General features: G+C 31.0%; 3 protein-coding genes across 5 annotated transcripts; 1 reads left to right on the top strand and 2 right to left on the bottom strand.

The window, feature by feature from the left end:
• Positions 1-599: 599 nt before the first annotated feature.
• On the bottom strand, positions 600-17364 carry LOC107422186 (putative disease resistance protein At4g19050). 3 transcript variants are annotated; one of them, XR_007239838.2, is made up of 4 exons: positions 17200-17364; positions 13631-13681; positions 1289-5459; positions 600-1016 (listed from the first exon to the last, which is right to left on the bottom strand). XR_007239838.2 is itself a non-coding variant. In XM_048470758.2 (3 exons), the coding sequence occupies exon 3, from the start codon at positions 5455-5457 to the stop codon at positions 1558-1560; it is 3900 nt and encodes a 1299-aa protein (XP_048326715.2). In that variant the 5' UTR covers positions 5458-5459; positions 13631-13681; positions 17200-17364; the 3' UTR covers positions 1030-1557. The 3 variants fall into 3 exon arrangements, 1 of the variants encoding a protein (XP_048326715.2); XR_009638082.1 differs by having other exon boundaries at positions 1289-5446; XM_048470758.2 differs by lacking the exon at positions 600-1016 and having other exon boundaries at positions 1030-5459.
• Positions 17365-19256: 1892 nt separating this feature from the next.
• On the bottom strand, positions 19257-22175 carry LOC107406449 (uncharacterized). The gene is made up of 2 exons (XM_048473042.2): positions 21979-22175; positions 19257-21625 (listed from the first exon to the last, which is right to left on the bottom strand). Exon 2 carries the CDS (start codon positions 21584-21586, stop codon positions 19454-19456), a length of 2133 nt encoding a protein of 710 aa, XP_048328999.2. The 5' UTR covers positions 21587-21625; positions 21979-22175; the 3' UTR covers positions 19257-19453.
• Positions 22176-23375: 1200 nt separating this feature from the next.
• On the top strand, positions 23376-25338 carry LOC107406450 (probable disease resistance protein At4g19060). Its single transcript, XM_016013570.4, has one exon. The coding sequence runs from the start codon at positions 23699-23701 to the stop codon at positions 24941-24943; it is 1245 nt and encodes a 414-aa protein (XP_015869056.3). The 5' UTR covers positions 23376-23698; the 3' UTR covers positions 24944-25338.
• Positions 25339-25901: the final 563 nt, after the last annotated feature.

Raw genomic sequence — 25901 nt, 5'->3', positions numbered from 1 at the left:
TATATATATATATATATATATTAAAAATAATAAAAATTAAAAAATTTGTACAATCACTAAAGTAATGTTTCCAACAAGAATTAAAAATAATTACTTATAACTAATATTATTGGTTTTGTTTTATACTTAAACTCAAATCTATATAACTTTTATCTCAAAAGACTCCAAGTTAAAGTGCATTTTTATTATCAAAGCTTTTTTTTATGAATATAAAATGTTAAGTATTCAAAAATTTTTTATATTTTAAAATTTTTTATTAGATAATTATATTCATGAATATTATTATTAAAATTTTTTTGAAAGGAGATTCATTATTTTTTATTTTTATCCATGAATCTCTAAAACAAGTAAAAATGAAAAATAAAAAAATTGCATTAAAGATTAAATTTATGCGTTTATTATAAAATGTCCCTATTTGGAAGTTTTAGAACTTAAAACAAAATATAAATATTATTTGCCAAAATATATATATATATATATATAAATAATCTTGACCATAAAATATATTAATGATCACATATCATTAAATCTTTAAAAGCCAAACTCAAATTAAAAAAGGATCCATATCCATTTTTTATAAAGTAAATAATAAAATAGTAATTTAACAACTATATATGCATTCTTTACATTGGGGTGGAGGATTAGCACTATTCAAATAAAAAATGGCTTACCATTGGACCGTCATAGACTTATTTTAAATATAATCTTTCATAATATATGAAAACCTGTAGTACAAGGCTCACAAAACACTACGGAGGTTCCATAAATCCTATGGCTTCCTTACTTTATTGGGAATCAGTAGTTCCATGCTTAATATACCTATTGTAGACACAGAAATATGTCCTTAGTCCCAAAACAACTCTCAACTCCATCCCCCAAGGGCCCCAACCAACCTCACCACCTTAAACATGCACATAAACTTTGCTTACTTGACACAACGAAAATATCAAAGCTATAACATCAATTTTTTATTCTCCATTCAACTGGTGCTAGAAATCACAAGATGCAACATTGTTCTGCATCAGGAAAACAGGATGGCACATAAATATCCACAAGAAAAGACAGAAAAATTAAACTTTGAGACCAAAGTAATCATAAAAAGGCTATATACTGATATAATATATATATTATATAACACAAAATATTTTAGACCATAATTATTTATGAACTCGCTTGTGTTTAAGGATTGCATATCTGTTAACAAGAAGCTGGAATAGTTGAGTAAAGCTTCCAGTTCACTTCCACAAAAATTCAACAACCAACATTATATTAGAGTTTACAGGAATACCTTTTGTTCATCCAAGTTGAAGATTCATCGCCTGACTAGTCTTCTCGGCATCTCTTTAACATCACATTTCCAATTACCAAATCCAGCCAATCCACACTTATGAAGTAGATATTTCTAGTGCAGTGACACACAAAATGCATAAGAATGAAGCAAAATGCTTCTTCCACACATAACAAGATGCTGCAAGTTTACATACAACGAGACACCCAAAAAAAAAAAAAAAAAAAAAAACAAAATCAGCAACTTCAGGGTCTCGCTTACTCCGCAATTTAAATTTCAAAACCTTTATGGTTCTTTGAGTCAACTTGATCCAATACCAGCTTGGGACATGCCCTAATAGTTGGTTGACATGCCAATTGTATCCCAATACTCCTCAACTCTGGCAGTTCGAATAGATACAACGTGTGTAACTTCTGCAATTTACGCCCTTCCATAGTCCCAGATTCAAACAAAGTGTCCAATTTATCACAAAACTTTACATGAACAATTTCGAGGTTTTCCGGAAATTGTGAAGAGGAAAAAACATTTAGAATCACTGGACAACAATCCAGATATAAATGTTTGAGGTTTTTGAAGCCCTCAGTTCCACTGTATATATTCTTCAAACTAGGAAGGTTTGAGACCCATAAAATCTCTAAATTGCTCCCAAGTCTGATGTCCACCTCTTCTCCATCAAGAATGCTTTCCATTTTGGTACATCTATCTATCCAGTAGCCTCTCATTTCTGCTACATTGTGGGCACCTAATTTTGATAAGCGACTTATAGACTTGTTATCAACCAAAGACAAGTATTTGGTGTGCTTAAGGACACTTTCAAAACCATTGGGAAGGATATATGATCCATGGATTTCCAAAAGCTGGACATCTTCAACAGGAATACAGAAATATCTAGTATGAAAATAGACATCTCTAAAGAAAAGTCTATCTTTGGAAAAATTGATATCTCCATCTTCATCTTGCTTCATATGATGACCAACAACGAAATGAAATTGCTTGAAATATTTATTCCATAATTCAGGACTTTTCTCCAAACACTGGAAAATTTCTTTACCTCTTACAAATATGGTAGGCTTCTCACACTTCACAAGTTTAGCAGTATCCTTGAAGAGGCCACATTGATCCCAGTTTAACTCTTTTGGTAGATACTTTATCTTTCCCAAGTCAATTTCAAGCACATCCTTCAAGTCTGGCAAATCAAGACGCTCCAGACAAGTTAACTCTGATATCTCATAAGGAAATTTCTTTATTCTGGTTCCTGAAAGATCAAGAACCTCCAGTTGAGTAAGTGAATTAAGATTCTGCAACTCTTCTAAGTTTGAGCAATCTTTCAATAGAAGCTGGTGGAGCCTGCAGTAAATATTTAGGGATGGCAACCTTTCAATTGCCGTTCCACAGAGATCAATATGCTCAAGATTTTTTAAGGCTTCCATACCTGGCACCGTCTTTAAGCCCGAACAACCTCTTAGTGTGAGCTTCCTGAGGTTGGTGAGGTTTGACAAGGATGGTAGAGTTGTAAGTGGGGTTCCTGATAAATCAAGAATTTGAAGGTCCTTCATACCTTCCAAGAATTGAGCCTTAGTTTCTTCTAAGGAGCATGCACCACATAGAACAAGCTCCTCAAGTTTTGTGAGATGTTCAAGGGGTGAAAGTATTTTTAAGCCAATGCAGTTCTGAAGTATGAGGTGACTGAGGTTGCTTGGGTTGCAAAGGGTTGGTAAGGACTTAATTTTAGTTTCAGAGAGGTTGAGGATCCGAAGGCCAATCATTTTCTCAAAAGAGTTAGCTTGTATAACTTCCAGAGCTCTACAACCTGAAAGGTCGAGGTCCTCTAGTTTTTCAAGAGCATTTAGGGATGGCAACTCAACCAACTCTACACAACCAGAAAGGTAGAGCTTCTTAAGTCTTTTAAGTCCATTCAAGATGGGAAGCTTTTGCAAATTTGAACAATTTGTTAGAAAGATCTCAAGAAGGTTACCAAGGTTTGAAAGGGATGGTAATTCTTTTATCTTGGCTTTTGAAAAGTTAAGAATTTGAAGGTACCTAAGATGTTCAAAGGATTTGTCTTCAATTTCATGCAGTTCACTGGTACCAGAAAGATCCAGTTTCTTGAGGTTTTTCAATGCTTTTGTGGATGGCAATATTTCAAATGAAGAACAATCTTTCAAGTAGAGAGAAGACAGGTAGCTTATGTTGGAAGGTAGTTGCCTAACTGCAGTTCCAGATAAATCAACGATTTGAAGGTCAACCTTATTATCGAACGGGTCATCATGAATTTCCACCAAGTTTCTAGCATTTGAAGCATCAAGAATTTGAAGGCTACATAATGATTGCAGGCTGGGCAGTCTTGTCAGGGATGGACAGTCACTTAGCATGAGTCCAGTGAGCTTTTCAAGATTGTGAAGAAAAGGTAAACGATCAATTTTGGATTTGGAAAGATCAAGCATCTGAAGTTTTCTTAATGGTGCAAAATTTTTGTCCTGGATTTTGATTAAAGAGTCAGCACCGCAAAGATCAATTACCTCAAGATTTTCAAGCTCTTTAAGGCTTGGGAGTGCTTTCAAGCGATGACATTGTCTAAGGATAAGCTGACGCAATTTAGGTTGCTTAAAAAGAGAACGAGGCAATGATTCTATCTTGCTTGAAGATAGATTAAGGACTTGAAGGTTAGGCAAGTTCTCAAAGAGATCAGGAGGGATTGCATTCAACGAAGCAGCACTAGATATCTCAAGAACACATAAGTTTCTAAGTTCACAGATATCATCAATTTTCTCCAGGAGATCACACCCTCTAAGCACCAGTACAACAAGGTTCTCAAGACTCAACAGGGGCAAGGGCAGAAAACTGAACAGGGGATTGAATATGGCAAAAACTTGAAGTCCCCGCAAGGGCTGAAAAAATGTTTCCGGAACTTCCCTAGAGAGAAAACTTCCATCCATCAGGAGTGTAGAGACTTTCTCCCAGTTTTTATGACCGTGGAGTGATTTTCTCATACCACTTGTTTGTGTTATCCTCCCTAATCCTTCCCATTTGTCATCCTTACCATCGAAAACAATAGGCAGACCGAGGCTTGCAGTTTTATTGAATACAGAATGGCGATGATGAGTTATACGAGAAATTGCTTGATTCATGATAACTATATTATCCTCTTGCTTGCTCAGCATCCCACAATTGATGAGATGCATTAGAACTTCATGTCCTTGCTCATATGCCTTCTGAATTTGATCAAAGCATCCAAAATATCCTTCTATTATCCAGTGCGTGATCAATTCATTGTAATGCACCCCGCTATGGGTATGAAAATGTTGCATACTATGCCAGAAGCAGTGAAGCATATCGATCCTACACGACTTGTGAAACTCATCATACCAACAACATAGTAGCTGAGTTATGTAGTCAGCTTCTTTCCCATCATTGCCTGCTTCTTCGAGAATACCTTCCAACAGACTAGCCCCAGAGTCATGCTTTTGAAGGTACTTCAAGGCTTCTGCGATGGTAATTATTGTTGCAGGGATACCTTTATTTATCTCATTTTTCATGGTTGCAATATGTTGATCCAAATGAGGAAAGACATGGTCTGCCTTGATTTTTTCCTTCAACAAATTCTCTGACTCATCCGGAGACAAGAATTCCATCTGATGCAGCCTTCTGTTGTTGCTCTCAATCTCATTCTTGAATACTTCAGAAGCAAGTTGGTGATGAGTTTTGCCTATGGTCATAAGAACCTTAAAGAACTTATGCGGATGACCCTTAACCGGAAGATCTGACAGAATATCTTTTGCATGATCTTCCAAAACATCATCTAGAATTAGTAGAACAAATTGTGTTTTTTCTTTCATTGCAGTTGCCTCTTCTTCAAGCATTGTAGAAATTCTGAGTTTCAAATTTTCCAAAGTCTCTTCCTTTTCTTCCTCATCATCTTCAAACTCCTCATTAGAGAGTAGAGACAATTGACGCTCGATGCTCTCAAGAAGAGTCTTACTATGATACTTCTTGTTTAGATATACCCAGAGATTTCTATGTGTTAAGCCCTCAGTCATGCAGATCTCGCTTATCTCCTTTGCCATCCACGTCTTCCCTACTCCCTGTTCCCCAAGAAGAATGATTGATGTTACACTGTCATCTTCTAGCATTTGTCGAATCTCTTTCTTTACAGTTTCCCTAGAGGCCATTTCTAAAATAGTCACACAATAAAATTTGATAAGAAAATAAGTAATATACATTTCAGAAAGACAAATCCAGTTCTTTTTATATATATTAGTATCTACTTAGGGTTCGCATAACAGAAATGTGCACTGCCACAAGATTTGTTAAGCTGTGGAAATATGTATCTTTCCTAAAAGAAGGGTTAATTGTGGAAAATACTTGGCTCCAAGCTTTTTATCTTCGTGTCATTTCTTACAATTAATAAGCCCCTTTTTTTAAAATTTTATTTATTTATTTTTTTATAGCATTCTAACCCTTGAATTTTGAAGGTATGACAAATTTGGACACTCTATAAATAATTTCCATTTAAGCTAGATAGGTACTGACATGTCTGTCAGTATGAAGTTTGCTTGTGAATTGTAGCTGATATAACCAAAGATTTCTTTGACTTTGCAACATATTTTTTTCTCCAATGACCAGTTTGTTTCGTTACATAAACCTAAAGTTTTTATTTTTATTTTTTTTTTATTAATATTTTGTAACAACTATGGTTTTAACGCCTCATAAATTTTTAATTATGCTCCAAGATTTACATATAAGTTAATGGACAAAGGATGACATCATTATCATTATTATTATTTTAAAGAGCCATGATTATGCATTCTGTTTACTTCAACTGGGAAAGTAAAATGACTTGTATGTAAGATTTGAAATTTTGATATCGATATTAAATATGAAAAGTTTAAAATATGAATATTTTTATGAAAATATTGAAAATTATTGAATATCGATAAAAATTCACAAAAAATAATGGAAATTGATAAAATTTTACTTAAACAAATCGAAATTTTTGTTAAAAATTTAGAATTAGTTTATTTAATCAATAAATTATCAAATTGATTAAAAAATTACAAAAATATTGAATAAATATTATATTTATTTTAAATAATATAATTTATAATAAGCAGTAATGATCATAAATAAATTATTATTTATAAAAATATGGAAAAAAAAGTATATATTTGATAAAAGTGTTTCTTAGTTAAGATAATAAATTATTACAATTATATTATATTTCATAATATCATCTCAATACTCTAGAATTTTTAGATTGAAAATTGTTGGTCTATTCCTCGTTTTCATTTTGAAATGTGAAAGATAAAACGTAATTATTAAAAGATGTATTTTCTTGATAATTTTTATGTAGTTATTAATACATCAACTATAAGGATTTTGTATTAAATGTACTTATCTTTAATGTTTAGTATAATATATTTTATCATCTTTTTATTTTTATTTGCTTGATATTATTAATTTAAATACTATCAATACCTATTCTATATAATATTATAATTACATGTTATTATTTTTTATTATTATTTTTTATTTTTATAAAATCAACTATTAACTTGTAATTATGGAATTCTAATGAATATATCTTATACAAAATATATAGCAAGTATATATATATATATTATCAACAAATAGAGCTTATCAATGATATTTAATTTAATTCACTCCGTTTTATTTATATTATTAAATATTTGAAAGACAATTAAAAGGTTAAAAAAAACTATTACTAAAGTTAATTCGGTAAAATAATTTACTAAACATCAATAATATTTATAATTTCAATGGATGTTATGGATTTTTTTAACTAAATTGTTAAGAATTTGATGTGGATATTTCAATAAAAATTTCCATAAAAATTTCAATGAAATTTTAATGGATATTATAAAAAATCTATCCGTTTTAATTTGGAACCTAAATTTTTTTTTGATCCTCACAAAAGCAGAAATTTCAAAACATTTTGACAAAAATTTAAATATTTAAAACCTTGCTTATGTGATATGTGTGTTAAAAAAATGTGACCTCATCAATTGGAGTTAAATGGTAATTTATTTTCTCTTTGGTAATGACTGATAGAAGATTTTTTACTGAATGACCTTTTTCAGATGTGATATAATGATTTCTAGCCACTCTTGTTTAAAAACCTTAAAATTAACCCAAAGACAAGTTAAGATGACTATAATACACCCAAATCACTTAAACCGTAGGATTCTTCTGTGTTTTTCTTCCAAAGCTTTACAGGTAGTCTCTTTCGGTCCCCAAGGGTAGGAGAAAATCTTGCGTACCACCGTGCTACCATATCAGATTATGCCACTTCCATTCGTTTTTTGCCACATGTTAAGACTATTTGATATCTGTTTTTCTATTTGGTTCGTCATTTAAAATTTTCCAAACTCATCATTTTTTATTTTTTTGAAAAAGTAAAATAATTATATATATATATATATATATATATTTTTTTTTTTTCCATTGGCTCTTTTTTCTTTCGTAGCGACACCATATGCAGTCTCACAAGTAACTACGACTGTAGTCGAAGAAAATAATAGCAAACATGTTAGCCAGATTTCACATGCATAAACCTCCCATGGAGAAACCAAAGTGTGGCTCTCCCATTTGCTTCTCATTTTCTTAAGCTTTTGGTTTTTTTTTTTTTTTTTGTTTTGTTTTATATATGTTTTTCAATCTATAGGTGGTGAATGAAATATGGGAGCAGATTTAGGATATTGGCGCTTTGTTATGGCTGTACTTCGCCCTTTTTTTTCCAAACTTTGAAGGTTTTTTTTTTTTGTGTTATTATTATTATTATTTTATCTGCAAAGGTGAATGAAATGTTGCTTCAGGTTTGATATCTCTACAGGATAAATTTTATTTTATTACTTTTGTAAAAGTTATCAATTAAACTTGAAATTAGACAAATGGAATATTGGATATGATGCTCGTTCGGTTTTTTCCTTTTACTGGTAAAAAATTTCATCAAACTTTCTGGGGAAAAAAAAAAAAAAATCCTTCATCAAACTTAGATGAAGACTTTTTGTGTTTGGATCTGGCCATCTATCAGTAGATGAAGAACCTCTAAAATAACTAACTTGAACATACCTATTTGATACATTTTGTGATCTGCTTCATAATATAGAGCAGGTTTAGTAGTGTATCTAGCATAATATTCAAGCTCTAGCACTTAACGATTGAGAAACTATGGAGGAAAGCCAGATTTGGAATATGAAAGATCGTCTTCAAAACGTACGAGTAATTTTTTTTTAAATTTTTAAAACTTTATTTTTTTCTTTATTAAAAAAATGGTGAGCCGGGTATTTTTTCAATAACATAATAAATGAAGAAAGAGATGTCAAAAATTTTAACACGTGGCAATAAACTAATGGAAGTGGCATAATCTGATATGGTACCACGGTGGTACGCAAGATTTTCTCCAAGGGTAGAGATGGTCAATTTTTTACAGGGACAAAAGTGAGATTTAGCACTATTTAAGGACCGAAATGCAACGAATTTTAAAACTTTATCTTCTTAAAGAATATTTGGAAAAAAAAAAAAACCAATATAAATATTTGAAGAGTAAAAACAATATATATTCACCTAAAATAAAAAACCTAAATTTCTTACAGCTAATAACTAAAGGAACTAGAAAAAATAATAGTAATGATAATAATTATAATAATAATAATACTTGTAAACACATTTTCTTTATTATTAAATAGAACCTTTTTTTTCCAAAATAATTATTTAAAATTTATAAATATTATAAAATTAAAAATTTATAAATAATATGAAAGAAATATTTATTTTCATAAAAGATTAAAAAAATAAAAATTGCTACATGTTATGAATAATTAAAGTTACTTAAAAAAACTTTAGTGCTAAAAAACGTTTTATTTACTATTTCATAAGTATATTTAAATAATTTATTCCCAAAAAAAAATGTGCGAGAAATTTTAAATATTATTATCCAATAAATAATTTTAAAAAGAAGTTTTAAAGAGTAAATTTTTTTCAAAAACTTACAAAAAGTTTTAAAAATATAACACGAACATTCTTTGGAAATTAGTCAAAAAATTTTAAATTTCTTTCAACTTTGAAGTAATAACTAGAAAAAGAATTTTAATACTACTTCACGCTTTTATATTTTGAAAATTCTAAAATAAATTTAAAAATTGATAAAAGTAATAAATAAATTATGTTTTTTTTAGTTTTTATTCTTTTAAAGAATTATTTTTAATATTTATTATTGTGTAGTATTTAATTATTCTTTTAAAGGTTTATTTTTAAAATTTCTTAAAAGCTATAAAATTTAAACTTTCAGAAATAGTTACATTTTCTAATTAATTACTTAAAAGAAATATATTTGTACAATGGTAAATAAATACAAACTTCAATTTTTTTATTATTTTACAAAAATAAATATTTCTTCCATATACATATGGACTTTTCAAATCGTTGTTCTTTTTAAAACTTATTTTTCAAAAACTTTATGATTGTACAGTATTTAAAATAACTAAAATAGTTATTTTATATATATATATATATACACATAAATACGTCTATATAACAATAAATAAAATGTGCACAAGTATTATTTTTTTCGTAGTTCATTTATTTATTGCTCGAAACATATTTTTATCTTCTATTAATATTTCTTTTACCTTTTTAATATTTATATAGATTTCTTCATATCTTATTCTTTTTAAAAGTTGTATTTTGGTCCTTACAACCAGCACTAAACTTGGCTGACCGCACACATGATATGCACATAACTTTTCCATTAGCAAATTTTAGCAAAAAAAACTTTTCCATTAGCAAAACTGATTGGAAAACCAAATGAAGACTAACGTTGCACTTTGATCGCATTTAGACCAAAATGTAACAATCGTTTAGGGACCAAACTAAGAATACGTTTATAATTCAAAAACTAAGAGTGATATTTACCCTATTTTTCATGCCTTATTTTTTTCTTGTTTTTTCATGTTTTGCCTACATATTTTCATATTCTAATTTGTTTGCTTTCATCTTCTTACAGCAAATTAACCATATGAATATTTTTGAAAAATAAAACTTTCTGAAGTGTGAATGTGTTAATTCTTACTGAAAGATGGATACGAGACATAAAAACGATGAGTTTCATCGGACAACGACACATACACACGAGGAAAAAGAAGAAAAAGATGAAGGAAGAGGTGCTTTGAATGCTGATATCAGCATTGTGGTAACTGGGTCTGCTCATCATTGTAATAACTACCAAAAGAGGATTTCGAGTAGTCAGTCTAGTAACTAGTAAAGTTTATGTCAAAGCTGTAATACTCAGATATTTAATATATTGCTTTGGCAAATATTTTGTATTAAGAAATTCTAAGATTGATGAGATTAAAAATATATTTGAGACTCCTCTTGCCAACCGGACTAACCCTTGTGGGTATGTGAAGTCGTTTTATACCCATATATATATATATATATATATATATATAACTAGAGTAATATCAAATCGACCTAATAGTTTTACTATTAGAATTTTATTTATTAATAATTGGATTGTTTATCTGAATCCTAAAAGGTTTATTTTTTTTTAAAAAAATTAAGTATGTTACAAAATTCATATTAAACTCTTAATACAAATCTCATACATACATACTTATTTACATTTGAGATTTATAAAATATAATTGGATTTTGGATGAGTTTTAAAAGAAATTCTAGTTGCAATACCAAAGCAACTCTATGTTCTATGTAACTTTATGTAGTGCTCTAACCATTAAATGTATTAAAACAATACCTTCTTTTCTTTTTAAACCATAATCATTAAATTTTCTTTATTATTAGCATTAAGTTTTTTTTTATTTTCTTTAATTTTTTTTTATGGTAATTTGTGCTTTTGGTTCAGGACCTTAAGTGTATTTTATACACTTGACGCAGTTTTGTTGTATTTTATTTTACTTTTTTCGTATTTAGTCCCAAGAAACTGAGTTTCTCTAGCATTATTAATCCCTAGACAATTTCCTTCCAAAAATATGTCAGTAAGAGGGGCTAAAGTATAACTTCGACATAGATAATCAACACCACATGTGTCAAGTGACGTTGTCTTGTTATGCCCCTTACATTCACATTCATAAGGTCGTAGTTCAAAACATGCTCATTTTTCCTTTAGATTAAAAATTGTAGTAATGATAAAAAAAGAAAAAAAAAAAAAAAGTAACACGTGCAATAAGCATTAAAAATAATAAAAAAAATATCAAAATATTTTTTCATAACTAATTTAAAATTTTAAAAATCTTTATAACTAATAAAATATAGAAATTATGATTTTCATACAGTATGACGTTTATAAAATTTAACTAAGTACAAAGCTTTAAAAACATTAAGAGAATATAAATTACAAAATTTTAAAAAAGTTATTTCTTTTATTAAAATAAAATAAATTGTTACAATAAATGGAGTAAAACGAACATTTAGCAAGTGGAAAAATGGCTTTCAGAATAAAGTTTTTAAAAAATAATTTATATACTTTTTTAAAATTTTATGTAAAAAAATAAAAAAATGTTGGCACTTGCTCAATCTTTTTTCCATTTTTTTTTATAAAATCTATAATTTCTTATATTTTTAAGTATTTATTAATAGAAAAATATTTTTTTAAAAATATATTTTAGGCTTTCTAGTGCTTACGGCATGAGAGGTTCCTAAACTGTGCAAAAGTTGCACTTTGATCCCTTCAATTTTTTGGATGGAAAAATAGCTAGTGACCAACTAGAGCAACTGAGTTTTTGGGGAAAAAAAAAAAAAAAAATTAATAATGATAAAATCAGGCCCAAGCGTGCAAAACTAGAACCAAAATTGCATTCACATACGACTACTTCACGATGAATGGCTTTATTCTGAAAAGTTTCATTCAAAAACTCAATGTCTTTGGTATTGAATAAAATATAGACTTTTGTCTTGCGTTTGAAAATCAGCCGTGTAAAAATATTTGTGTTTGTGTTAGGCTCTAACATTGCAAAATTTTAGAGGGTTATGAAGCTTATGCAAGATTACTGAATTGATTTGATAGGTTGAGAATTTGTTTTAAGGACTTTATGTGTATTCTTTTATGGTTTAAATCTATTTTAATTCACCGGTTTCGTCAAAAAAAAAAAAAAATCACTAGAATTTTTTTTGAAACCATTACAAATCATATGTATGTGTTTTAATACTTGGCTTTGGAAATTATTTTTGTTTTATGAAAAACGATTATCTTTTGTGTAATGATTTTGGAACCTTTGATATGATGTGGATTTTTGACATTTTCATATTATATGAGTCTTTGGACATATTTTGATATGATAAGGATTTTATGGATTTGATAGTCTGGTCAATTGATCTTAGTGGGGAAATTTTAAAACAAGTCATGTAGCTTTTTTACCAGTAATTCATGGTTCTTCACCTTAGATGTAGCTGCATTATTAATATGGGAAGACCTACTCATATTATTATTATTTTTTTCCAAAGTAATTCATGACTCAGAAATGAGTTTCCATTTTAAAATGTTGGCCTTATTTGTATTTACCTCACATACATATTGATTTTGTTTTGGATTGTTGATGGGTGACTAACTGCATGAAAAAAACTAGTAAGTATTCAATATTAAATGAAGATGAAAAATATGAGATATACATTTGATTTATGGTTTCTTTTGTCAAGTTTCGAAGCATTAAAACAGTAACTGGCTCAAATTTTGAAATATTTGAATTATGGATTGTTTTGATCAAGTCTACCTGTTTTTTTTTCCCCTCAAAGTTTTGATATTTTTTAAATTGGTTGCGTATGAGCATTTTTGTGTAAAGTTATAAGCACATGTTTTCCTATTATTTTTCTTTAAAGTCAAAACAAGAAACTTAGCTATCGAAATTTAGTTTTGCTATGATTTTAGGAAACATAAATACGAGATGTTAGAGGTGGATTCGAGAAGTCTTCAGTTTAATTAATTTCATATCGTCCCTATTTAGTATTTTTTTGTATTTGAGTTCATAGTTCACAGTTTTTAGTATTATTTGTGTTATAAATATAAGGTGGTCTATTTTGAATAACTGTACAATTCTAGGGGTGGCCTATTTTGGATAACTGTACATTTCTAGGAATTAAGTTTCATAGTATAAGGTAATAAAATTTTTTGTTTTTGCTACATTTTAAGATATCGTTTTAGTAGGTATTTTATATGTTTTTCGAATCTGAATTTCCAAAATTTGGAGTATGACACCAGTAGCTATAAAAGGAGGTATGATTAGCTACTTCACACTCTCATGAGTAACTAAATGGACTGCAGAATAATAGCAATGAAACTACTGAAGTAAAGTTTTAAATAGTATGAAGTTACCAGGAGGAGGTTGAGTAGCCTTCACACCCTCTTGAGTAACTCTGAGGATACCTGCATAGGTGTCAAGTAATGCCTCAGAACTAAGTCCTACTCAAGACCTACTCAGTGAAATTCAATAACCGCTATACAATTGCACCCAAAAACATCATTTTCTTCCACATTTCAACAGGTCATTTACCTCTAAAACTAATGAAGTCAAATCATTACAGTGACATTAATCTCACATTTATACTGTACTAAGAGCAAAAGAAATAATTTATTTGCAATAAAGAATAAAACAACAATAGAATGAATGATAATAAAAAGGGAAATGCAATCCATAGGTGTGGATAACAAGCAAAAAAAAAAATAAAAAGAGCTAGACAGAGAAAATAAAGCAAGCATAGGAGTGGAAGAAGATGCTTAAAATGCCAATCAAACAGAGGATGAAGAAGACTTTTATGTCTACGAGATTTGAGGGTACTGGGGTCTTCTCCTCCCAACTCCTACTTTACCTCAAGTTCTAGAAGTAATCGTGGTCACTGGTCAGCATTCTTCATGCCCCTTCTAAAATGATAATTTAGTTAAGAAATAGTCAAAAAGAAAACATCTACAAGGATACCCTGCTTGTACAACTAAGGGTTGAGGTGGGCTGTGTTTGTATTTCTGCATAAAAGTTCGATCTGCTTGCTACAGCAATGATCCACTAGCTCTAGGTATCTTAATTTCGCACCAGTTCTCATGATGGTTCCCCTTTATTCTCTCGTTAATTTTATAAACAATCCAAAAGGTCTAATTAATTCCCAACTTAAACCAATATTCTATACTATCCCAAATTGATATAGATAAATTCCATTGACTTAAGAAATAAGCAACCTAATATTAATCTAAACTAAGTACATAATACTAACCTAGTTATAACTTAAAAAATTTGAGCTTCATTTGTTTTTCTAGTGCTGCATGCAAATGGTGGTCAAGCAGCCACCAAAAATTAACTTCTTACTTGTGCAGCAAAGTTAAACAAATATCTTGGTTGTGGGATTTATTGGATAACTTGATCATTCCTTTTTAAATCTATGACAGTGTGCATAACGACGCTACAAGACTCGGAGGATAGGGATAAATATCAATAAAAAACAAAGGCTGACAGCAGATTTGTAGGGTCAGGGAAACCTTGGTCAACAACCTTGTTGTTTCTCCATATACTAAGGAAAATAAACATAAATAAACAAGTCAAAGTTCATATTAACAAGGCCAAAACAAAGAAAAGAGTAATAATAAATTTTACTGAAATCAGTGCACATTTAATATGATCTCCTTGTGAAATGAAATCACTACAGGCAGGAGGATGGGCCATAATCCAGAAGCATATTCCGAAATCAAGTTTACAATTATTATAAAATCCTTCGAGAACGCAAGGAATATTAGCTAATTCAAACCTCCTTTTCCATTTGTTTGTTTCTTATAATGTGTTTGAAACGTCTAGAGATAAGTTCACAAACAAATCTCAAAAGGTACACATAACTAAGATGGTGTTTGGTTGGTCACATGGAGAAGGGAATGGAATGGAATGCATTGGAATCACTAGTCTATTGTTTGGTTGGACCAAACATGGTTGGAATGGGGATTCCATTACCCCTTCCATTCCATCAAAATGGGTGGAATCCCCATTCCTTTTTTTTCTCAGGTGAAAAGTATTATTTTACTCTTGAATTGGTAGCTTATAAAAATTAAAACTTTAAAAATTTTACATCCACGTTCTCTCTCTAGATTTTATATCTCAACTTCCTCTCTCTAAATTTTGTTGCTCCATTCTCTCTCAATATTTTTTTTTCTTTCTATACTCTTCATTTTTATTGTCTATACGCAATCTACACATTTCATTTTTGATAATTTTTACAAAAGCAATCCATGTTTGCCTTTTTGCAGTGATATATAAATATATTCTTTTGTTTTATGTTTTTATAGTTGGTCTCTTTTTCCAGGTGAATTTTTCAAATGCAATGTTTATGTAGGATTCTTTTTTTCATGGACTTGTGCATTGTTCTTTTTTTTTTTTTTTTTTTTTTTCCCTTTGTGTTGAGTTTTTCAGTCACATTTTAATATTATTATTTCTTTAATATGAATTACTTGTGAATTAGATAGACTGTGGAACATTTGAAATTAGGTCCGACAAAATCCTATATGACACGATATCACAAATCGAATCTCGTATGATAATTTATAAATTCGCATTAATAATTTCATATCGGATGTCATCCAATTAAATCCAGTAAGTTAACCAGTCTCAACTAGTAAAATACAACAATACACAATAACCTATTAAAGATGGATATTTTTATAATTATATAGCTTTTATAATATTAAAAATGCATAATTTTTTATTTAAACATATATTAATATGTTATTTTCTAAAAATATAAAAACAAATATATTTGCAAGATTTAAAAATAAAAATCATTTTATCATTTGAAATCTAAATTAAATTTGAATATTTAAACTTATATATATTTTTAACGAGTTAATAAGTTAGATAACCGGTTATACGATAATTTAATGTATAGGTTTAGATTTACATATTTCCAAACAAAAGTTTAACAAATAGTGTTCGCGTTTATAAAATTTAACATAAACACGATACACGAATACAATTCAACATGAAATTTTTACATGTCTACTTAAATATAAATTAATTATTAACAAAAGTTTAAATTATTATTTATTATTAACAACAAAAATATTATATTTATTAAAAAATAAAAAAGAATGTAAATAGAATTTTAAATTATATTGTATCTCACTTTTAGTTGACTTGTCGACTAAAATAATTAGAGAATCACACGGCAAAAAGATAGAGATAAAAATTAACAATTAAGATTAAAAAATTAGAGAAATATGTACCCATAGAAAGTAGAGGGGAAAAAAAGCAAAAAAAAAAGTAAGAGCAAAAAATAATGTACTGAAAGAATGTAGAGAGACAAGTGGATTGAGAAAGTTGAGAGAAAGAGAGGGGAAAAATATTTTACGAAAAATGAAATTTATTATTTATAGTCTAATTAACTTAATAATATGTAACAATTTGATGTCAAGGGTTCCCATTATTGATTGAAGTATTGCTTCCATTGTTAAGCAAACAAAAGAATCCATTCCATCATCTTTTTTTCATCCACCTCACCATCCATTCCATTCCATCCTACTCTTAATTCCAATCCATTCCTTCTACCATTCTACCAACCAAACACCACCTAAATTCTCAGTAAATTCAGCATATCCGTTTACTCTGCTGTATTGTGTCTTCCTATTGATACCAACAGCATGGAAGGTAACAAAGATTTCAAAACAACGAAAAAGGAAAAAAAACCAACACAAAGTTCATAACACTTGTTCCTATCTTGAGATCAACCTTGTATTGCATGAAATGAGAATTATGTGTATGTTAAACTACTGGCAAACATATCGGCAATAAAGAAAAGCGAAACCCAAGTTATAACAAAAATAAAATGAATAAAAATAATTAAAAAAACCAAACTAATTAATCAAAAAACGCAAAATTGTAAAACGAAAGCATAGAGAAAGTAAAGCAAAATTACCTTAAGCCGGTGGAGCTGACTCTAAAGTTTGAAAGCGAAAATCGAGAACGAAACAGTGGAATGAGAGATCGGAGGAGATTCAGAGTCTTCTTCCACTTCCACAATAACACACTTCTCTAATCTTCCCTCCCGCACCACACGGATGGTGCCAAATTTAACGTGTACTTTTTGCATTGTTGGGCCTGTGCAAATGGGCCTCACTCAACTTTTTTTCTTTTTTCTTTTTTTTGAAATAAATAAATAATTTCAGAATATACTTGGCTTGATATCTTCAAAATTAGAGAAAAAAATCTAATCAAATGTCATAAAACAATAAAAATATACAAGTATATCAAAGTTGTTTATCAACATGTTTTACTTAGCAATATAAGGGAAAATAGAATGCCTGATTTATAATAAATTTTATTAATTTTATCTAAATTATATTAATTTTTCAACTAATATAATATAATATTTCAATTTTGTTACATCACTTTATAGACAATTTGATTTTGATGTCTGCGTTACTATTGGAATCAATAAAGTTGGAAAAAGGGAAAAGTCATTCAGACTCATCTAGACGAGGCTTGAGCGGCAACACTTATTTTTAACTTTGAATCTTAGAAAGATGAGGGAATGACCAATGTGTCCTGGTGTCTTGTTTGCAAAAGAGTTTCAGAATATAGAAAAGCAGATGATGACAAAGAGCTTGCTAAAGACTCTCCTACCATGCTTTATATATATATATATATATATATATATATATATATATATATATATATTTTTTTTTTTTTCTTGTACTTATTGAGTTATTAACAAATGATAGAGCATATCTAAACCTCTTTGTTATTAAAATCCCTTATTTTTTGATTTACACATAGTAGTTTCAAAAGGACAAGAAGAATGTCCAGTTGATTATACGACAAGAAAAAGAAAAAGAAAAAAAGATACTGAAAATTTGTACCCATTTTCCTGGACAAAAGAAACGAATAATTTTTTTTTTTTTTTCAGAAGGAAAATAAATAAATTAAAATAAGTGTAACAGAAAACTGTAATGTAATGCATATATACTTTAAAGGAACCCTGTTTAAAAAGAACCTTGAGATGCAATACATGCCGGCCAGCTGGTGATCTTAACCTTTTTTTTCTTTTTTTCTGTTTTTCTTGGAAGAGCTGTTAATCTCACTGTCTTTCTTTTCTTTTCTTTTCTTTTTTTTTTTTTGGGGGTTGTTTTCTTATGGAAATCTCACTTTGTCTATCTACTTTGCTCTTTTTTAAGTAATGAGAATATATTTGGATCTTCTAATATGGCAAGGATAAACATCTTTAGTTGCTATAATCTCTTCCAGACTATTTAAGTTTATGGACAAAGTTATATCTTTATTTTAGCTAATCGTGTATAGTATGGGTGTGTTTGGCTTTACCTAGTAATGCTTTTATTTTGTAGCACTCTTATCAAATGGCACTTCTCACATAGAAACAGTGAGGTTTTTGTTAAAAAAATTATAAAAAAAAGGGCTTTTAAAAGTAAAATAGGGCGTTTTTAAGAATATAATATGATGATTAAAACATGAAGCACTTTTTCGTTTGAAAAGCACCTACTATGTGGTGCTTCTAGCAGAAGCACGTATCGTGCTTTGTTTTTCAATCCAAAAAACACTTATTTAAATTTTGCCAAACATGTTGGGAAATGCTTATTTTCTCAAATAACAGCTTGAGCACCACAAAAATAAATAAATAAATAATAATAAAAGCACAATCACATCTCACTTAACTACAAATTTAATAAACAATAATAATGAAACACAATTAAAATCTATTGGTTTTCTTATTCTTCCGTCAAATTTAAGATATTTAAAATATCTAATAAATTCTAATTACTATTAATTACTAATAATTATTTCAACTAAACGTATTATGCAAATTAAGTAGGAAGGGAAATAAATAAATAAATAAATAAAGGTAAAACACGAAAAACGAACCTGTTAGCAAACTACACTAAACTTTACCAAGTTCTGTGTCCAGGTGAGACCTGGAAGCAAATGGATTGAAAAGCAGTTCATAATATGTGAAGAACAACATTTCATTATAATAAATAGTTATATGCTTTTTCTCTGCATATCAGCAAAGCACCAGAATTACAAGAAGTTCGGTTCCAACACAAATCATGGGTATTCCCATTGAATTAGGTTTTACAGCAAATTTTTGATTCCAGAGAAACAAAAAAGAGGGAAAATAAAGTGTACTGCATTGAACAAACGAGGAAAAATTTATTTCATTTGCCCACAATCAGTTCTGCTCTTGCATGACCCTTACTGATTTGGAACTGCTCCCCGATGCCAAAATGAGCCATCGATAACCAAACAAAAGTTACAAGCTCTCCACCTTTGCTTAGCAATTGAGCATGGGTATTTGCCCTGCAGTGATTGGCAGCATATGACAATAATTCCACCCACACTGCACTCATAAGCTCCCATTTCTTTCCTTTAAACTTATTATCTAGTTCCTTGGCCAATATGCTTGCATCAAACAGTACAGATTTGCTACGGTCGCCCTTCACAGCCACAGGTCTAACATCCGTATTTACCTCATGGATTCTCTTACAGGCCTCACTCTGTTCTTCTCTTTGTTTTAGTTCCGATCTGCTAAAGAATCTTTTGGCCTCAGCACAAGTATCCCGAAATCGTATTTGACCAATTCCTGCTATTGAAGACATCATAGTAGGTTGCATTACTAAAAGATATAGCATGTAATCAGACAGGGTCTTACTAAACTTAATATTGTCATCCTTACGCCCTTTAGCATTGTCATTATTATAACAGATTTCAGTGGCAATGTGCCACAGCAGAAGGCTCTGATCGTAATCAACATCACTAACATAAGGCATTAGAGTGGTGCTGTCACTGTTCCATGGGATATCCTGGAGAACCCAATAGCCTCTAGCTGAACATATTCTCTTGGCAGTTTCAGGATCATTTGCAACCTTGGATTTCTTTTTTAGCTCCTCAAAAATGAATTCCCATAGCTTCTTGTCAAGTGGCTTGCTGGACACGTATTTCATCTTATCTCGAAAATCCCTCAGGCCAAATGTATCAATCACTTTCAACCAAACAGTGTCCCCACAATCAATGACCTTATTCAATTTGGGGCGTTCTTTCAGGCAATAATCTATCAAGTTGAATGAGGAAACAGATTCTGACCATCTTCGGAAAAAGATCCTTCTAGCCCAATCCAAACAATATGGTGAACTTGTAAAACAACTTGGCCTCTTTAACTTGAGGTATCTCTCAAAGATACCGTAAATCCAAGATTTTTTCTTCTTCTCTTTCAGAGAAATAACAGTCCAATCTGAGAAAATGAGCTTGAAGAAAGCTATGGTATCCAAGCCTATGGCACCAAGGAGCAACATGTAAGTAATGCCAACATCTATGTGATGGAGCTTAATACGTTTCTCAAATGAATTGAAGAGCAAAAGGGCTACCAAAACAGCACTGAAAGATAAGAACCGGAAGACATATCCCACCCTCGAATGCACTACAACAACCTTGGTATAGAGAACTTCATAGATGAAGTTGAGCTCAACTGATATTAAACTGAAAGCCTCTTCTGATGTTCTTTGGTAGAAAAAGAATCGGCTCTCATCGCGTTCACGGAAGCTGAATATTAGATCCACAATAAGACCCTTGAATATTTTAAAGAAGCGATACGCATTCTGCACTACTAAAACATTGTCTAGTCGTTCATCTGGTGAAGGTACATTCCTAATTTTTCTGTCAGGTTCTGGAGTCATCTCTATGCGAGTTGGGAGTTTGGAGTCTTTCTTTGAAGAGTATTCCGCCATGAGCTTCGCATAGTTGGGCCCAGGATCAGGTTCTTTAAGCATGGATTCTTTGAAATTATCCAAGCTTGCAAGGAACAAAGCCCGTGTCCTCTCAGCATATTTGATCACTCCGGCAAGAAACAAAAGCAAAGTTGGAAGCCACAGCTTATTTTTGGGAAGTGTTTGAATGAAGACATAAAGCGCAGCAACAACTTGGAATATAAGGCCAAGCAAGTGCCTTAGCCACAATGCATTATCCTCTAGAGCAAATGCAGTTATGGTGTCTGGACCCCCAAGGTGCAACAAGAGAAAGGGAGCCCAAAACGCCAAAAGGGCATCATGATTACCGTCTGGATTCGGACTTTCGCCTTGGCTGCTGGAGATAAGTCCAACTGCAAAGTTGGCAACCCAGTCAGCCAGCAGGTAGGCAGACCAGATGAGCAAGATTACCGACATATTCTCTGTTCGCTTCCTGAAGGGTGCAAAAAGAATTAAAAAGGTCTGCAGTGAGAGGCTTAAGATAATAGAACCCCGGAGGTTCCATTCATCCCATATCCTCTTGACGCTTATGGGGATTGCGGAAACCATATAGTCTCGCTAGCTTAGCTTCTGTTCTCTTGTAATACCCTGGTCAATATTCAATTTCAACAGCCCTTTAGATCAAAAATGCAAAAACAAATATGAGATTTTAGATTCATTTTTTGACACTTCAAGTGTGCATGAATGAAACAGTGAAGACTAAACTGGCAGTATGCAATAGTAGAGTCATAGGTGTTACTTTTTTAAGTAACATAACTCCATATAATATTATAGTGATTGTGGCGAATGAGACAGGCTGCAAGTGAGAGAGAAATAAATATTGTATTTTTATATATACATGCCCTAATATTTGGCTGCTGAGAAAACCAATGCAAAGAGAAGGAAAAATAATTTTAAAAAATTCTCATAATTAGTCGTAGTTCAGAGATTGAATACTTTACCTCAGGATTCCGCTTATTAACTGAGACCGGATCACAATCCACTGGAAGAATTGGTTCTTGAACTCCCACTGGCAGATTAGAATTTTATCCTACCCTTCCTGTTGTTCTGCAAGCAAATGGAACATTTATGGTGTAAAGAAAGTTGAAGTTTTGGGATAAGTAATACATTACCTTTTATTGCAACAGCATATTGCAACATCAGTTTTTCCTTCTTCTTTTTTCGTTTTTTCTTTTTTTTTTATAACCCTTTTACTTTATCTCTCAGTTATTCTACATACCAATTAAACAATTTTTAAACGCAACAAACAATTGGTAGTGAACCTAAAAATAGATCACAGTGGAAGATTAGAGAAAATATATTACAATAAATATATAAATAACATACTTGGCTTCATATCTTCAAAATTAGAGAAAATTATAATTAAATTTCATAAGACAACAAAAACATAAAAATATATCAAAGTTGTTTATCAACCTGTTTAGGTAGCAATAAGGCAAAACAGAATGCCATTATTTTATTTGGTTTATAATAAATTTCATTAATTTTATCTAAATTATATCAATTTTTAAACTAATAAAATATAATATTTCAATAATTTTTTTTGGTAATAAAATATTTCAATTTTGTTACGTCACTCTATAGATGATTTGATTTTGATGTCCATAGTACTATTGTAATCAATGAAGTGGGAAAAAAGGAAAGTCATTCAGAGTCATCTAGACGAATTGCTCGAGCACGAAAACTTTTTCTTAACTTGAATCTTACAAAGATGAGGGAATGACTAATGTGTCTTGGTGTCATATTTACCAAAGAGTTTCAGAATCCAGAAAAGCAAACACAGAAAGTGTTAAAGAGATTGCTAAAGACTCCTACCATGCTTTATTATCAATTATTATCATTATTTTTTCGGAGTACTTATTAATTTATTAACAAATGATGGAGCTCTAAACTTCTTTGTTATAGAATCCCCTGTTTTTTGATTTACGGACACATGGTAGCTTCAAAAGGACAAGAACGTCCAGTTTATTAAGAAAAAGAAAAAGAAAAACAAGTCAAAGAAAAGAAAAGAAAAAGAAACAGGTTTTCGTTTATTAACTAAGGCCGGATCGCAATCCACTGGAAGAATTGGTTCCTGAACTACCACTAACAGATTAGAATTTGATCCTTTCCTTCCCTGTTCTGCATGCAAATGGAACATTTATGGTGTAAAGGGATAACTAATTAATACATTACCTTTTATTGCAATAGTATTGGAACTTCAGTTTTTCCTTTTTTTTTTTATCTTTTTACTTTATCTCTCAGTTATTGTACATACCAGTTAAAACATTTAAAAATGTAGTGACCTTGAAAATAGATGATAGATCAAGGAGGAAAATTGGCAACTTTATAGCCACGAATTCCAAATTTGACTATCAACATAAGTAGGAATAATTAGCTGGCAAAAGAAAGCAAGAAAATTACAAGAGAGAGAGAGAGAGTGGAAAAAAAAGAAAAAGTTATTCCTTAATGCATCATCACGACAAGTAGTCAGCTTTCTCCAAAGTCTCCGTAATTCTAGAGCCAGCCATGGAGCTTGACCAGAACAACAAAATAAACACCTCCATCTTTCTACCAGCTAGGAATCTGCTTATCCATTCTACCATTTACTTCTGTTATAGTCTGAATATTTGAGCAACATTTCAGATAAAACTGGTAATTGCATGTAAAAAAAGGGCGTAAATGGAAACAAATGAGACAGAAACCCAACTTGCTACCACAGTTTTGAACAGCAAAGATAGAGTTGAAGAGACTCCTGCCATGGCTCCGGAGATTGAACAGTATCTAATGTCTAAATTCGAAAAAGGACTTGATGTGAATGCGAAGGGAAGCTCCAGAATTCCCTTCGTTAGCAAATTTCGAGAAATAAAGACTTTGCTCCGAAAGATTTTATGGTCAACCCCGCGGGAGGATTCATCAATGAGGGAGAAGCTCTACTCCCTCAACGACCTCTTGGTCGAGTCTCAGATGTTATCGGAAAAGCACTGCATATTTTTCTCTCCAGAGGATCTAGTCACCATGAACAACATCAGGATGAAGTTGAACAAGATAAAGACAGAACTCAAGGAAATGAAAGTTCAGAGAGCGGCTTCGAATGGGAACATCCAACAACAACCAAAAAATGGGTCATCAGTGGACACGCCTATCTCCAAGCCCCCAGAGACTTCTCTTCCTCCAGCAGCTGAGATAAAGGTTCATGGGTTTGATGAGGATGCTATCATAGTAAAGAAATTGCTTCTTTCTCGAACAAATGAAGATGGGTTCAAGGCGATCGCCATTGTTGGAACCAAGGGAATAGGGAAAACAACACTTTCCCAGATGATATTTAACAAACCCGAGGTGAAAACCCACTTCCTGCCAAGAATCTGGGTATCCATGTCCAACGATGACAATGATGATGATGATGATGATGATCAGGACCCAAAACGAGCAATTGTCAAGAGAATGTTGATTTCACTGGGAGTTGAAAAGAAGACTGTTTCCGAGTCTCATGGACTCCGAGACCTATTGTTCGCTCTTTACTTGCAACTGGTAGGAAAGAAGTACCTGATAGTTCTCGACGATGCCAGGGATAAGGATTCGTGGTACGAGCAATTGAATTCTGGGGGGTTAGCTGATGATAAAAAATGCGAAACGAGGTTTGGAGATGGATTGCCAAAAGGGTATGGAGGAAGAGTAATCGTGACAAGTAGGAATGAAGAATTAGCGAAAACGATGGTGGGGGAGAAGAATCTGCATCATCTTCTACCACTTACGTCTAAGAGCTGCTGGGCAATCTTCAAAGACGCAGTTAACGATGACACGTACAATCCTCCAAACGTGGAAGATCTGCAAATGGAAGTCAAGCAGAAATGTGGTGGGATTCCATTAGCAGCAAAAATGATGGGTGAGATGTGTAGTCAACAACGCCAAGATGAAGCGGAGTGACTAGTGCTCTGCTCAACACAAACGATTAATCATTATTCTGTCTTTCATTACTTCATTCTACCGAAAAAAGAAAAACAAAAACAAAAAGGGAAAAATAGAAAGCTTTCCTTCTTGTAATAACTAATCAATTCCAATACACATCCACAGTTGGGTGAATGAATGAATTGAATCGTAGTCGTTTGGGCTACTATTGGAAAATTTGAGTAAAATTTGGTTCTTGTGCCAATGGAATGTTTCAATCTGTATTTTTGTTTTCTTTTGTTTGATCAAGTTCTTCAAGCTTACCACATGCTAATGCATAGGTTGGTAAGGAATTTGGTCTTTGAGTAGGAGCATAGGAGTTCAGGTACTACCATATCAATGTTTCTCCATGGAGTTCACTAATGTCATGCTGATTTGGAACCAAATTTAAAGTGACAAAAGAGATTGCATCTTTCCATTTGCGCATGAACCACATATCATTTATTTTTATTACCAAAAAAATTCAAGCATTCTTCCTTTCACTGGATTTTTTTTTTTTTTTTTTTTTTTTTTTTTTTTTTTTTTTTTACTTTTACGTAAGCTTTCTCCGTCTCTTTATTTACAATGGACGATTAAAAACTTAAAATGTTAATAAAATTTAAGCAAAGTACCATGAAAATATGCTCTGTGATGGATAATAAAAGGCATTGTAATGTTTTTATATGAATCATGTTTATATAAACACATTCATAATTTAAATAATAAAAGCCATATTGATAAATGTATCAACAAAATTTTAAGTTTACAAATTTATGATAACTCGCCATTGATGGAGTTGCAGTGGAAAAGTAATGACCTGAATAATGTACTAACTCATCTACAAGCGGTAAGTATTGCATTATTGGTTTATATTTTGTATATTATTTTTTAAAGGGTTCACTTAACTATATTCAAGATATTATTAAAACGTCAGTCAATAAAATATGAATATATCGTT

This window comes from Ziziphus jujuba, chromosome 1 (assembly GCF_031755915.1).
Source record: "Ziziphus jujuba cultivar Dongzao chromosome 1, ASM3175591v1".
NCBI classification, from domain to species: domain Eukaryota; kingdom Viridiplantae; phylum Streptophyta; class Magnoliopsida; order Rosales; family Rhamnaceae; genus Ziziphus; species Ziziphus jujuba.
This window is presented reverse-complemented; position numbering and strand designations above follow the sequence as displayed.